Here is a 15,621-nt window from a genome sequence, read left to right as displayed (position 1 = left end):
GGGGGGGGGGGTACTTTCAACCCCCAAACGAAGCCCTTGGGGTTTCTTAATCTTCCAATTATTTTTTATCAATTGTCATTTACTTTATCATTATTTATAATAGATCCTGGTGAACGGAACCTCTATCGGATTATTCTCAGGCACACCGATTAGTCTTGATCAGTTCAAAAGAGGTTTAGAAAATATTTCTTAAAAAATTATGACTTTAAATGACAATTAATTTTTTGTTTGATTAATGAACCACTATAGAATTGTATTCTTAAAGTGTACAGCAGATGGATGAAGGACTGAAAACGAAATTTTATTGCACTGTTTAAAATTGTTTAAAAATGTAAACTTGTAAAGTTGTTTTAAGACAGACTGAAGCTTTAAAAGTTCCACGTGAAGATATTCATGGGATTGATTGATTTATTGATTGACCGATTGATGAATTGATTGATTGATGGATGTATTGCTTGCTTGATTGATGAAGTTATTGATCGATTGATTGATTGATCGATTAATTGATTGGTGAAGTGATTGATTGATTAATGAAGCGATTGATCGATTGATGAATTGATTGATTGACGAATTGATTGATCGATCGTTGTATTGATAACTTGATAAATTGATCAATTTATAAAAAAAATTGATTGATTGAATGCACAAGGTTCGGTTGAGATGAGAAACCCTCTGGCTGGTAAACTATGGGCCCAGGTTAAAGAAGGAAAATGTTGCGACGTTACATTTAGGTAAATTCTCTCAATCAACCTTGTAGATGTCAGGGGGTTCTAGCTTTTCCTCATCTTGTAATTATCAGGGGGTTCTAGCTTTTCCTCATCTTGTAATCGTAAGGGTGCTCTATCAATTCCTAATTTTGTAATTATCAGAGGGTTCTAGCTTTTCCTCATCTTGTAATTAACAGGGGGTTCTAGCTTTTCCTCATCTTGTAATTATCAGGAGGTTCTAGCTTTTCCTCAACTTGTAATTATCAGGAGGTTCTAGCTTTTCCTCATCTTGTAATTATCAGGGAGTCTAGCTTTTCCTCATCTTGTAATTATCAGAGGGTTCTAGCTTTTCCTCATCTTGTAATTATCAAGGGGCTCTAGCTTTTCCTCATCTTGTAATAATCAGGGGTTCTAGCTTTTCATGATCTTGTAATTTTTGGGGGGTTCTAGCTTTTCCTAACCTCGTAATTGTCAGGGTGTTCTAGCCTTTCCTATCTTGTAATTATCATGAAGTTCTAGCCTTTCCTCATCTTGTAATTTTCATGGAGTTTTAGCTTTTCCCTATCTTGTAAGTGTCAGGGGTTTTTAGCTTTTCCTCATTTTGTAATTATCAGGGGGTTGTTAGCTTTTTCTCATCTTGTAATTATCAGGGGGTTCTTAGCATTTCCTCATCTTGTAATTATCGGGTGTTCTAGCTTTTCCTAATCTTGATATTTTCAGGGTGTTCTTGCTTTTCCTAATTTGGTAATTATCAGGGGGTTCTTAGCTTTTTCTCATCTTGTAATTATCAGGGAGTTCTTAGCTTTTCCTCATCTTGTATTTATCAGGGGGTTCTAGCTTTTCCTCATCTTGTAATTATCAGAGGGTTCTAGCTTTTCCTCATCTTGTAATTATCGGGGGGTTCTAGCTTTTCCTCATCTTATAATTATGAGGGGGTTCTAGCTTTTCCTCATCTTGTAATTATCAGGGGGTTCTAGCTTTTCTTCATCTTGTAATTATCAGGGGGTTCTAGCTTTTCCTCATCTTGTAATTATCGGGGGTTCTAGCTTTTCCTCATCTTGTAATAATCAGGGGGTTCTAGCTTTTCCTCATCTTGTAATTATCAGGGGGTTCTAGCTTTTCTTCATCTTGTAATTATCAGGGGGTTCTAGCTTTTCCTCATCTTGTAATTATCAGGGGGTTCTAGCCTTTCCTCATCTTGTAAGTGTAATGGAGTTTTAGCTTTTCCCTATCTTGTAAGTGTCAGGGGTTTCTAGCTTTTCCTCATTTTGTAATTATCAGGGGGTTCTTAGCTTTTCCTCATCTTGTAATTATCAGGGTGTTCTAGCTTTTCCTAATCTTGATATTTTCAGGGTGTTCTAGCTTTTCCTAATCTTGATATTTTCAGGGGGTTCTAGCTATTCCTAATCTTGATATTTTCAGGGGGTTCTAGCTTTTCCTTTTGTTAAATCTTTAATAGATCTATTCTTGAGAGGACTAACCAGACAACCTTTAGGCGTGCACAGTGATCTAAAGGACGCTCTTATGCAGAAATAATTTGCAAATTCTTAAAAATAAAAAATAAATAAATGAATAAAGTATACTGTTGTGAATCGTTTGTTATTACAACGACAGTCCGGGTTTTGTGAGTTTTAATTTTGTTCAAGCCTTTGAGTTGATTAAACTTTTTAGATTTCCGTCCCTACCAGGGGAACCTACAGTAGAAGCACAGATGAACGCTTTAGTTGCTCAAAGTGATGTTTTTGAAGTTCTTTTTCAGTCCGCCTTCTTGGAGAAAACAGGAGTAGTTAAGGTAAAGGATTATTATGAAATCTACAACTGAAAACTGAAAACCCCCCATCTTGGAGAGCACTGGATTTGTTGCTACTACTGTATTCCCTGGATTTCTAGCTTTCATTGTTATGCATAAAGCCATAGTTAAAACATTTTTATTTTGGAGGTCATTTTAGGTCATTACAGGTGTTAGAGGTCATTAGAAGGTTTTGTTGCTGCTACTGTGTTTCCTGAGTTCCTAGCGTTCGTTTGATATGCATAAAGCCAAAGTAAAAACATTTTCATTTTTGTAGATCATTTAGGTCATTAGAGGTCGTTAGAGGTCATTAGAAGGTCAAACACTGGATTCGTTGCTGCTACTGTATTCCTGGAATTCCTAGCTTTTAATTAATATGCATATAGCCATAGATAAAACATTTTCATTTTTGGAGGTCATGTAGGTCATTAGAGATCGTAAGAGCTCATTAGAAGGTCAAACACTGGATTTGTTGCTGCTACTGTATTCCCTAGGTTCCTAGCTTTCGTTTGATGTGCATAAAGCCATAGTTGAAATATTTTCTCTTTGTTGTGGTCATTAGAGGTCATTAGAGGTCATAGGAGGTCATAAAAATTCAATTTGATTTTATTTTAGGAATTTCGATTACTAATTAGACGTGCAGCCAAAAAATTGGTAGATTTGAACAAAAAATGAAGGCGGCAGGCCCCCCACCCCACTACTTCAAACATGACATCTCCACCATCCCCCTTGAAAATTAATAAATTTCTTGTTTTTCTTCTAGATTTATGATTCTGAGCCGAAATACATCAAATCCCTGATTCAATTTGTTTTCACACAGTTTATTCCTCTTCTCAGCCTAAAACAAGCATTTGAGGTGACATTTTTAAAAATTTGTTAAAATTATGTTTTTTCGTTCTTCATAATTTGTTGATTAATGAAGTAATCGATTCACAACAGTACACTTCCTGTGTCAGTGTTATATTCATTATGCAGAAATTGTCAGAATTAAATGATAGAACAACGACGAAAAATTCCTCTTTACTACTCAGATAAAGGTTTAAAAAGTACTGTTGTGAATTGAACATGCCACTCTTCAACTACGTCTGGGAGACCCTTATTTAATACTTGATATTATTTTAATTTATCAATTTGAATTATATTCAACCAGAATTAACTCTGCTGTGATGTTTTTTGTCTCATTTTCTATTTTTTTTAATTTAAATATTTTTAGGTTTTGTATCTTGCCAACAAATATCTAATCAAGGATTTGGATAAGTTCTGCAGAAACTTTATCATTAATAACAAAGCAAAAAAGACTTTGCCCAAGGATGTTTTTAAGGTACATAGAAGATATAAACCATTGAAGGGTGACATTTTTTCTGCAATAATTTTCAAGAAGCAAAAAGAAATCTTTCAGGAATTCTTAGACATGTTTACAAAACCTATTTTTTACACACATTACATTTTGCCGTCTCAAATTGGGTTTAACAGGAAAAAAGTCAAGTAAATGTAAAATCGAAAAGTTTAAAATTCATATTGTTATGGGTATCAATAAACCCGACTTGAAAACCCGAGCTAAAATCAGTTAACAGAACTGAAAATTATTGGAAATTTATCAAGTAACGGAAAAAGTTATTTTTATCTTAAAGTTAATTTTTTTATGCTTTCCTTCAATTCTTTGACTATTGTACATTAATTAGTACATGGAGCTAAACCAGAAGTGTTGTGACGACCAGATTCATGATTTCATAATTCAAGAGTTTGCCAACCATACAAACATACTTATCAGACAACCAAAGGTACGTCAGATATATCGGCAGAGATTTTTTAATCAGCTTTTTGATATAACTTGTTTAAATGAATGATAACTTGTTTAAAAGATTGATAACTTGTTTAAATGAATGATACCTTGTTTAAATGAATGGTAACTTGTTTAAATGAATGTTAAGTTGTTTAAATGAATGATAACTTGTTTAAATGAATGATAACACTTGTTTAAATGAATGATAACTTGTTTAATTGAATGATTAATTGTTTAAATGAATGATAACTTGTTTAAGCGAAATGAATGATAACTTGTTTAAATGAATGATAACTTGTTGAAATGAATGATACCTTGTTTAAATGAATGATCACTTGTTTAAATGAATGATAACTTGTTTAATTGAATGATTAATTGTTTAAATGAATGATAACTTGTTTAAGCGAAAGAGATAATTTGTGTGAATAAATGATAACAAGTGTTTAAATAAATGATAACTTGTTTAAATGAATGATAAGTTTTTTAATGAATGATAAGTTATTTAATTGAATGATAACTTGTTTAAATGAATGATAACTTGTTTAAGTGAATGATAACTTGTTTAAGTGAATGATAACTTGTTGAAATAAATGATAACTTGTTTAAATGACTGATAACTGATAAGTCGTCGGTTAATTGATACTTATAACTTGTAAAATACGTTCTTAAATCGGCTGATAACTTGTTAGATCGACTATCACTTTGTTAAATTGACTGATAACAATTGTTTAAATTGACTGATAAATTATTAAAATCTACTGATAACTTGTAAAATCGGCTGATAATTTTAAAATTTGCTAAAATGATTTGATCAGACGACTGACAATTCTTTAAATCGATGAACATTTAAAAAAAATGATAACTTTTAAAATCCTATGACTTCGTCGTATATTGTTATGAATCCTTTTTTTTTGCTTCGTTTTAAGTAGTAAATGTTCAGCTAAACTCCTGCAAAATTAACAAGAAGCTTTGTTTTCCCCTGTTTTCTTGGCGAGTTTGAGTAATGTAAACTTAATTCAGATATTTTCAGTTTTTAACCCTGAGCTTAGAGAATGTAGAGATGTTCTTCAGTCTTCTTAATTTAAATGCTCAGGATTGGGAGCTTCTTCATGCACTTAGGTAGGACAGAATGGNTCCAGACTGTTCGTTTAATCAGGATTCAGATCATTGCCCTCATCAGTTACTGGAGTGTATCAGGTAGATTCCAGACTGTTCGTTTAATCAGGATTCAGATCATTGCCCTCATCAGTTACTGGAGTGTATCAGGTAGATTCCAGACTGTTCGTTTAATCAGGATTCAGATCATTGCCCTCATCAGTTACTGGAGTGTATCAGGTAGATTCCAGACTGTTCGTTTAATCAGGATTCAGATCATTGCCCTCATCAGTTACTGGAGTGTATCAGGTAGATTCCAGACTGTTCGTTTAATCAGGATTCAGATCATTGCCCTCATCAGTTACTGGAGTGTATCAGGTAGATTCCAGACTGTTCGTTTAATCAGGATTCAGATCATTGCCCTCATCAGTTACTGGAGTGTATCAGGTAGATTCCAGACTGTTCGTTTAATCAGGATTCAGATCATTGCCCTCATCAGTTACTGGAGTGTATCAGGTAGATTCCAGACTGTTCGTTTAATCAGGATTCAGATCATTGCCTTCATCAGTTACTGGAGTCTATCAGGTAGAGAAACAAAGCACATATATTCAAATTTTATAGGCTACTTGTGTCCTCTTCAATGACATCAAAGAGAAGAATGTTTGATTTTAATATCCAATGTGGGCACTTTCAAATTGAGGAACAATGCTTGATTCCTCAACTTAAGTTATTCCTGCAGGTTATGACCAACAGGGGAAATTGAAATGAATTCGATTAATCCATAGATCTACATAAGATTAAGATCAATGCTTGATTCTGAGTTCACAACAAACAAATTCTGACTTCAGGCCTCAGTACTCAGTAGCAGTAACCATGGACATTGGACAATGGACAGATTATGCGGCTAAAGAACGTTAACCCCAATTTTTTTTTGGAAAAAAATAATTTGATAATCTTATTTTATTTTGTTTAATTTCTCACATAGGGGCTCTTGTTTTTTTTAATATTTTCTCATTAACTTTATAAATCGAAAAGATGAGTATGAAAATATACGAACTAATTACTCAAAAATACGATAAAATTTTCTCATAAACTAACAGATTTGTTAACGGTGGAAAATGACGTGTTTTATTTTGCCAGGTGGAAAGGTTTGCCGCTGAAGGAAGCAGTGATGGTGAACTGCTGGCCTGAGTTTGCTCTTCATAAAGACAGGGAAACTTAATCCATGAAAATACATAAAGAGGATTGTTAATTTTACAGGATTTCTTCTATTCTTCTACCCGTGGTAGAATTCAATGAACAAGTAAACCAAGGGCGCTTAGCTTTTAATTGTTGCTTTTTAACTTGCCATTTTTTGTAAAAGGGATTTAATAAAAACCGACATCTTAGAATGATTTTCATTTTTCCCTGATCATGAAAGTAACTAAAAGTTTACAAGAAATGTTGAAAAGGGATTTTGTTGGCCAGAGAGTTTTTGAGTCGTATATCTGAATCTCAGAATCGACATCAGCTAGAGGTCGATAGTGTACTTCATAACTCACTCAATAGGAACAGAAATCAGCTTTAAGTTAGAAAATAAAAATTTGAGAGTTCTCAAATCTTTTTTAATTAAAAGGACCCTCATCGCAAAGTGGCAATGCTCGATTCACAACGGTACTCTTAAAACCGTTATCTGTTCAGTAATTTGGAATATGGTTTTTTTCATATGTTTTCCTGCAGTAGAAATGTGCAAGTCACGTTTGTCGAGACACAACAAGAAAAAATAATCAGTTTTTAATTTATAAACATTAATATCTAATTCATACTGGATCAAACAAAGCTTTTAATTTAAGGATACTGTTGTGAACCGGAAAAATTATGAAAAATAAAAAAACTTCATTTTGTGTAAAGAGATTTTAAACTTCTCCTTTGAAGATCTTACGCGGAATTGTTTTTTTTTTGTCTTGAAAAAGCTGTTATTTTTTTTTTTGTCAGGAGCTATTGTTTAAATAGAAGACACAGGAGTAGATGCAATTTTGTTATCTATACAAACCTTATACTAGATCTTGTCAGGTATTCAACTAATCTTGTGTAATCTATACAAACCTTATACTAGATATTGTCAGGTATTCAACTAATCTTGTGTAATCTATACAAACCTTATACTAGATCTTGTCAGGTTTTCAACTAATCTTGTGTAATCTATGCAAACCTTATACTAGATCTTGTCCGGTATTTAACTAATCTTGTGTTATCTATACAAAACTTATACTAGATCTTGTCAGGCATTGTATCCCTCTATAAATGCAGGGAGAAGGTTGAGTGCCTGCACGGACACCCTGTAGGAGAAGATACGAAGGTTATAACTGGTTGTTCATCAGTAGGTCCTCCCTTCGAACTACAAGGATTAACTATAATTCCTAGTTATGGTGTAGCGTTGGGGCATAAAGGGGAAGACAATATCAAGGTAATATCGATATCACAGCAGAAATTGTTTTTAAGATCAGCTGACATTTAAAAAAATCAGCTGCTGTGGATTAAAATTAGCCGAATTTGTGTTTGGTCAGCCGACATTGGTTTAGATCAGCTGACAATGACATTGATTTAATAGGTGACATTTGTGTTTAAATCAGGTGACATTTGTGTTTAAATCAGGTTACATTTGTGTTTATATCAGCTGACAATGGTTTTAATCAGCTAACAATAATTGTAATCAGTTTACATTGGCTTAATATTAAATAAAGATAACTATCAGCTGACATTGGTTTTAAATCAGCTGACATTGGTATTAAATAATCTGAAATTGGTGTTAAATAAGCTAACATTGGTTTTTTATCAGCTGATGTTAGTTTTCACTCGGCACCAGTTGACGATTAGTTTTAAATCAGTTGAACTTGGTTTTTTCAATTAACTGGCATTATTTTTAAATCAGCTGACATTGAGTATAAATTTTAACTAATATTGGTTTAATTTTTTAAACAGCTGACATAGTTTATAGATATTCTGACATTGGTTTTAATCATCTTGGCTTTATATTAGCTGACAATGGGTTAATATCGGCTGACATAAAGTTTTGAATCAGCTGACATTAGTTTAAAATTAGCTGATGTTTTTTTTCAGCTGACTATAGATCTGTGTGCTTCTTATGGTATAGACAAGCTCTCCTCCTGGGATGTAGGATATCTCATCATGGAAACCTGCGTGGAAATCAAGGTTTTCAGTTTCAAGGTCAGGTTTTTAGTATTGGGAGGGGGGGGGGGGAGGGCATGGTTAATGTTATATGAAATATTGAATTTGAATCATATTTTATCAAATAATTAAACCAAGTTTTAAAATCTTAAACTAAATTAAGTTTTATCATTGTTAAACGTTTTTTTACATCTTTTAAATATTTTGAATTGTTTAGGACAATGTTCCTACGAAGGAGATCGAACATGTTCTCAAGTTCAACGACGGAAGGAAAATGATCCTACTCGGCTAAATTGTAAACATATTTTCTACTGACTTTTTTTTACCATGAATGCATCCCCGTTGCGATTCTAAATTTCCAACACTGGCTAGTGTTTTATTCTTTGAACAGGTTCCCCCCAGTTTTATTTTGTCATTTATGAATTAAAATCTGTATATTGTAAAGCTTTTCATGGTTTCTCTTTTCATGTAAAATATACAAATTGGTTGATCCTTTTATTATTCAACATAAATAATATTTTAAATTTATCAAATGTAATGGCATTTAATTGTTAACCTGTCTTATTAGTTTTACTAGTCGCGGTATCATTTGATTAACGTAGGTTGGCACATTGTTCATTATCCCTGAAGATTAAACGAGCTGACCTTCAGCATTATCAATACTTATTTCAGGCACGTGGTCGCGCACCTTTTAATAAGAGATTTTGACCCATTTGAATACATGCAAGCTATAACTTTGCTTCAGTTTAGATTTTATTGAAGTCTCCTGGACCTTCATATGATAACTAGCTGAACAGTGCGACTTCTTTAACTGCGTAATATGAAGACAGTTGTTAGACTGCAGCCATGATTTGAAATAGTCATGTAAGCATAAAAAACACGAAATTATGCAGTGTACACTTCCCCATTTCAAATTTCAAGCAACCGGTATCACTATTAATAAACTTGAAAATATCTAAGTTACATGTAATTACTGAAATGTCGTCGTCCCATTCAACGTTTTTTTTTTGGTCTAACTGTCTCAGACCTATATTTTTCTTAAAGATTAAATGTGTGCGTGTGTGGATAGGACCGCAAGCAGTTAGATCTCCAGATGCGGTTCTACAATCCAGATTATACGCGCAAACATCGCGATGTTATTGAAAGTTCTCCGATGCCGAAAGTGCGAAGGAAACCGGGTCCTCCAACCAAACCCAGCTCTAACTATAGTTCAGGGGTGGGGAATACGCTCAGATTTCTCAGGTAGGAACCAGGAGCTGGTATGGAGACTTGTCATAAAGTGATTACCAGTATAAAGCAGAATGAAGTCGTCTTCGTAAAATCAATGAGATCAAAAGTTTTGTAATTTGTAACAAATTATAGTTTTTTATGTCTGCCGAGGTTCCGTTATTTAAGATTGAACAAAAACGACACATTGAATTTTTGGTTATTAAGTGTGAATATAAAAATAAGTAAAGTTGTCTAAAAATCTATTTGCTACCAGTTCGTCCCTACTCAATTGTTATATGCCTTAAATCTTTATGGAACTCATCCTTTTACATCCTTATTTGTTCTAAAATAAAAAGTTTCTCTGAATTTAGGGGAGGTGATACTGAAGAAAGGAATGACGGAGAAGAATCTAGACATCAACAAAATAGGTGGTTCTTATGTTTTTCTTAGTTTTCATCAAACAAAAAATTTGCCTTTATGAAAGCTGGAAACTCTTTTGTTGGATGCACTTAATCTCGATATCCACTGTGGATACTTTTGACTTTCTGCGTAATCCTCTCTTTTGGATATCCCTGCTGGTTTCCGACGAACAAGAGTTCTCTAATTGACTGCGCGCAAAATTTCCCGGCTTCAGATTGACTGTTCGGTTTCTGTAAACAATGATTGGTAAGATTAAAGACACTGTCATGGATATAAAAAATAAAATTAAATGGTTGCTTTCATAAAAAATAAGTTGATTGAGGAATGACTTACTTGTTTGTGTTATTCTGATACAGTTAAAAGTAAATTTGGAAACTTAATATTCATGAAATAAGAAAACATCAAACAAACTTATTTTTTTTCTACTTTTTTATATTTTCTTTTAACCTTAACTATTAAGGTTACAAATGTTAAAACGGCGTTTAAAAATATGAGCCTCCAGTTTGTTAAAGAAAATTTGACCCCCTTTGTATTTTAGAGCTGGATCTTATGAAGATGTAATCCATGTTGAAGTTGAACAACACGAAGATGATGATTCTTATGAACAGGAATATGAGGAATCTCTATTTAATTTTTGGAATTCTAAAATGGGGATTTGGGGTGTTCTTTGAAAAAGAGAACTGGACAAAAACCGCCCTTCATAATTTAATATCTTAGACTTTTCGGAGACTTATAAAACATTGGATAAAAGAAAAATGGGAAACAATAAATTCATTTATTAATGAAGTTCATCCTAACTTTTAGTTTAATGATCGTTTAATGGGCTGTTAGCGCAATTTCAAGTAAACCTCAATGAAAAGAGGGAATTCTTGATTCTATCCTCGAAACCCTAATCTGAATAAAATTGTGAAAGACATCCTCGTTTTTCTAGCTTAAAGTGCTTATTTCTGAAAATTTCTATATTTTTTAAAAGCAGAAATACTTAACTTGTTTACAGAGAAACGCCAATTGAAAAATGAAAGCTTTTACTGATTTCTTAAACAGACAATGGTTTTAAGGGCACTGCGCCTTTGTCAGGCAGACGTACCATTCTATAAATGGAGAATCCCTTGAAATTACACTAGCAGTCCTTTTAAAGTCTTAATTTCAATAATTTTAAATGTAAAATGTAATCTCCTCAATGACGCAGAGTGCTTACAGTGATGATGAAGACTATAGATGGCAAAGTCCGAATACATAGTAAGAAAACTTCATTATAATTTTTAAAAAATCTTATTTTTTTTGTGTGGAATTTTTTAGTTATCAAAATCGTGGATACTCCCCTGATCGTCGATCTCCTCCTGGTCGTTACCATTATCCTGGCGCCTCTCTTATTGGCCGTTACTCTCCTCCTTCCCTTCAAGGCCGATACTCTCCTCCTTCTCTTCAAAGCCGTTACTCTCCTTCTTCTCTTCAAGGCCGTTACTCTCCTCCTTCTCCTCAATACCTCGGTGAATACTCTCTTCATAACTCTCCTTCTCATCCTCAATACTCTCCTCTGCATCTTCCTCCCCGCTACAGACCGCCAAGAGAAAAACGTTATAATCGTTCTAACATGGGCTATGACCAACGAAATGGATCCCCTGGAGATTTTGAGAGATATATACAAAAATGTAAGATTTCGAGTTCTTTTAAAGGGTTATATATTACAGAATTTCCAATACCAATGGAAATTAATTTTTGACTTGTATATTCTACTAGCTGAAGGGCCCGGCTTTGTCCTTGGAAAAAACTTTGAAGAAAGAAAAATTCTAATTTTTTAGTCTATGTTACCCCCAGGCAACCCATGAGTGTCCACAAAAAAATGCCAGCCCATTCGGCCCAGCCGTTTGGCCGGCTATACGCAACATATAAATACGAATGTCTTGTTTTTTTATATGGATATACAGATGCATTGTATGTGAATGTAATATGTATGTCATACATCTTTTTTGCGTCCTTATTCTTGTCAGTACTTCAGTGGATCAACTTAAAAAATCATTCCCGTTAAGTAACTACGTGTTGTAACATATGGATTTAAGCCACATGGTTTTTGATAATTCACACATTCGCCACACTGAAACAGTTCATTCCTTTATCTTACATTTTATAGTTTCCTGGAGAAACCAGCTAAAGAATTTTATGAAGAACCCCCCCCCCCCCCTCCCACCAATCGTGATAGGGTTAAGCAAAGACTCTCTTTATAAAGATACTCATCGGAAAATCCACGCAAATTCTACGCAATTGTTTGGTCTATCTATTAATGATTGGAACACACGTGTCGCGCGTCTTCTCTAATGAATAAAGGCATTTTCTGCTTGCTTGGAAGTTCTATTTCATTAAATGATTCATGCTTTTTAACCCAAATCCACACAAATGGGTTACAAAAGCAAAAATGCGAAATTATTTCTTGCTTATGATGAAACAAAAGACGACATTAACTTAAAATTTTTAACGTTTTATATTGGATATATTTGGTGTTTAGTCCCTTTCGCTGCCTAAAATGCCACTCTGTAGCACTTGAGCATTTTTGACTACGTTTGAAAATGTTAAATACCGCGGTTTTAATGTTTTAACCAATGACGTCAGATACAGCTGTACAGAGCGTACACAATAGTCAGATAAATTTATAATGCAGCATCTTTAGGGTTAAGTTAAGTTAAGTTTAGGGCTGATCTTAACGAGATTTTGAACATTTTTAATAATTTCATCGCTGAAGAAGCTAGAATTATATTTTTTCATATTCAGATCCTGGAGGTCGAACACGATACAATGATCAAGGGGGAAGCGATAGCAGTGATTATGATTATTATGATGATGGCGAAGGCTGTTATTTTAATTACTATCATCCTCATCCTTTCGATCCTAACCCAGGACTTACATATGGGTAATAATTTAATTTTATGTTCTTAACCCAAGCGTGGTAGTCAATGTCATGGATTCAAAAAAGTTGGCACACACCAACCAAATGTTATAAAAAATATCATGTGTTTATGAGTTACGGACTCGATGCGTTAATTATCCTAAACTTCATGCAGTGTTGCCCCAAAGTAATTATAAACTTCAATTATAATCATGTGAACCAAGAATTGAATCTGCATTTTTTGGGAGATAAGTTCAAAATAAGTTTGATATAATTATAATTTTTTTTCTTTTTTAGCATTTGTAGTTGGTATCAAAACTGTATCAAAAGATTTTGGCTTTTGCTTTGTGTTAAAGATGTCTTTGAAAAAGCTGAATTCAGAATTTAACATTTATTCTCTGTTAGGGTTCCAGAATCTATTGCAAGTTCAGATGGTTCTGCCAGCAGAAATAATGATGTTGCAAGAGATGGTCGTTTCAACGCAGTTGATTCCGACACGAGTGAACATTCCGCAGTTAGAGTTCATTCTGCCGCCAGAGATCATTCTGCCACCAGAGATCATTCTGCCACCAGAAATGATTCTTCATTCAGAGACGATTCTGTGTCTAAAAATTGTTCTGTAAAAAGAGATATGTCAGTCACGAGAGATATTTCAAGTTCAAGAGAGCGTGAAATGTTAACTCAGGGGTTTGATGATAGCTCCAAAGACAGCCTGGGATCTGAAGGAAGATCTAGATATGACCGTTTCAAATTCAGGAATGAACGTCCAGCTACTGATCGTTATAAATCCAATGAGGACCAGAAGTCTAGATCACGCTCCAATTCTAAATCTAGTTGTGAACGTCCATCTTCTGATCGGAAGAAATCCCGAAAGCATCAAAGGTCAACCTCACATTCAATTTCTACATCTAGCTCTACATCTACCCGTAAGAACCGACGGAAAAGACGCAAGTGAGTAATTTATTATGAGTTTGGTATAATATTAATAACTAATAACTATAAACTAATTAAAATATTATCGGTCCTTTTTTACCTCATCAAATTTCAACATTAATGATGTTTCTTAGTTAAAAACCTTTCGTATATCTACTCTAGTGTTTAATATTTTAATGAAATAATTAAATTTCAGGTCTACAAGTGGTTTTTCAGTTCCAACTGGTTCTCCACCAAGCCCTTCTGCTCCAGGATATAGAACATGCTCCCCTGAAGGATCACCTCAACCTGGTCCTAGTGGTTATCAGAAGAAGTCTGGAGCAGATAAAGGATACTGCACCAACACTGCAACCCAACTTATCGAAGACTCTGACGATTACCTTTCAGGTTCTCACGGTGCACACAAGCTTCGAAAATCATCCAAACTCTCCTCTAGTAAAAAGAGGAAGTCTGGATCAAAAAAGGTATTGTCGGATGATAAAAGCCATTATACAACCACTGGAACCCAACCTACTGAAGACTCGGATGACTCTCTGTCTGGTTCACCCAAACTCTCCTCTTGTAAAAAGAAGAAGTCTGGAAAAAAGAAGAAGTCTGGGAAAAAGAAGAAGTCTGGAAAAAAGAAGGCCTGGTCGGAGGAAAAAGGCCGCTATACAACCACTGCAACCCAACCTACTGAAGACTCGGATGACTCTCAGTCTGGATTATCCAAACCCTCCTCTGGGGAAAAAAATAAGTCTGGAACAAAGAAGGTTTTGTCTGATGAAAAAGGATGCAATATCAGTACTAAGAACCCTGCTTTCAAATTACAAGTTTCATCACTACGCACTGGTTCCGCTGAATATTTTCCTTACTCTCCTGATAACAAATCTTTTTCACCTGATTATAGCCCCTCTCCTGTTGGGAGCCCTTCTCCCAGTCCTGCCCCCCATGACGATGACAACTTTTCTCCCTCATGATTTTCTGAACAACTATTTTTATTTTACTCCTATTGTTTTTCTACTATGTATCTACTCTGTACTAGTAGTAAACACAGTATTTTCCTTACTTAATGTTAATCTACTTTGAAAATTAAGGTTTTATACACATTGTTAGGCAATATTCATAATTAGGCTAACTCTGTTTGAAGTATGTGATATATGTTTGTTTAAACCCTGATTTATTTTAAGGGGTTTTTAAACTTTCTCGCATTTTTTTATCTATAATCATAATTTATGAATTATTCATAACTAATCCTATTTACTGATCAAAGGTGTATTGTCAAAAATTCCAGTGTTAATTCAAAAACTCGCGATTGTTTAGAAAATTTCTTGGATTTTTGATACTTTGAACGAAGGAATCCACCAAATGCAAATATGAAATGGTAGTGCATGGTTTATTATCGGGGGGCTGAATACGCCTCTGTTTGGTGTTCATATATTTTTTAAGAAAGTATTGTTTTTAACTCCTGAGATATTTTTTTAATACTTAACTCGTCCTTAAAAATCCTAAGAAAAGAAAGGATTTGGTTTAGTTAAAAATACATCTTATTGAGCTTTATAGTTTAAATTGAACATTTATACTTTTATAAAATTATCATTCACATATTTGTAAATGTTTGAAAATTTATACATTCATATATTGGAAACTTTTTTGT

At 33.9% G+C, this 15,621-nt stretch overlaps 2 protein-coding genes across 2 annotated transcripts in view; both read left to right on the top strand.

Moving 5' to 3' along the window:
- Positions 1 to 5,405, top strand: part of LOC111702495 (uncharacterized) — a 7,760-nt gene extending 2,355 nt beyond the window's left edge. The window contains exons 6-12 of the mRNA XM_023474203.1: positions 104 to 173; positions 650 to 731; positions 2,379 to 2,499; positions 3,260 to 3,352; positions 3,710 to 3,817; positions 4,179 to 4,277; positions 5,310 to 5,405. Of these exons, the coding sequence (XP_023329971.1) occupies positions 104 to 173; positions 650 to 731; positions 2,379 to 2,499; positions 3,260 to 3,352; positions 3,710 to 3,817; positions 4,179 to 4,277; positions 5,310 to 5,402 (666 nt within the window). The 3' untranslated portion in view covers positions 5,403 to 5,405. The remainder of the gene's footprint in view (positions 1 to 103; positions 174 to 649; positions 732 to 2,378; positions 2,500 to 3,259; positions 3,353 to 3,709; positions 3,818 to 4,178; positions 4,278 to 5,309) is intronic.
- Positions 5,406 to 5,408: 3 nt separating this feature from the next.
- Positions 5,409 to 15,582, top strand: LOC111702510 (uncharacterized). Its single transcript, XM_023474229.1, has 16 exons — positions 5,409 to 5,476; positions 6,515 to 6,586; positions 6,842 to 6,922; positions 7,349 to 7,426; positions 7,664 to 7,820; positions 8,474 to 8,581; positions 8,760 to 8,812; positions 9,145 to 9,214; positions 9,612 to 9,784; positions 10,123 to 10,179; positions 10,710 to 10,788; positions 11,361 to 11,410; positions 11,471 to 11,823; positions 12,938 to 13,076; positions 13,458 to 14,003; positions 14,182 to 15,582. The coding sequence occupies exons 1-16, from the start codon at positions 5,409 to 5,411 to the stop codon at positions 14,942 to 14,944; spliced, it is 2,847 nt and encodes a 948-aa protein (XP_023329997.1). The 3' UTR covers positions 14,945 to 15,582.
- Positions 15,583 to 15,621: the final 39 nt, after the last annotated feature.

Source organism: Eurytemora carolleeae, unplaced genomic scaffold (genome assembly GCF_000591075.1).
Source record: "Eurytemora carolleeae unplaced genomic scaffold, Eaff_2.0 scaffold117, whole genome shotgun sequence".
NCBI classification, from domain to species: domain Eukaryota; kingdom Metazoa; phylum Arthropoda; class Copepoda; order Calanoida; family Temoridae; genus Eurytemora; species Eurytemora carolleeae.
Note: the sequence above shows the minus strand (reverse complement) of the source record. Positions and strands in the feature narration are given on the sequence as shown.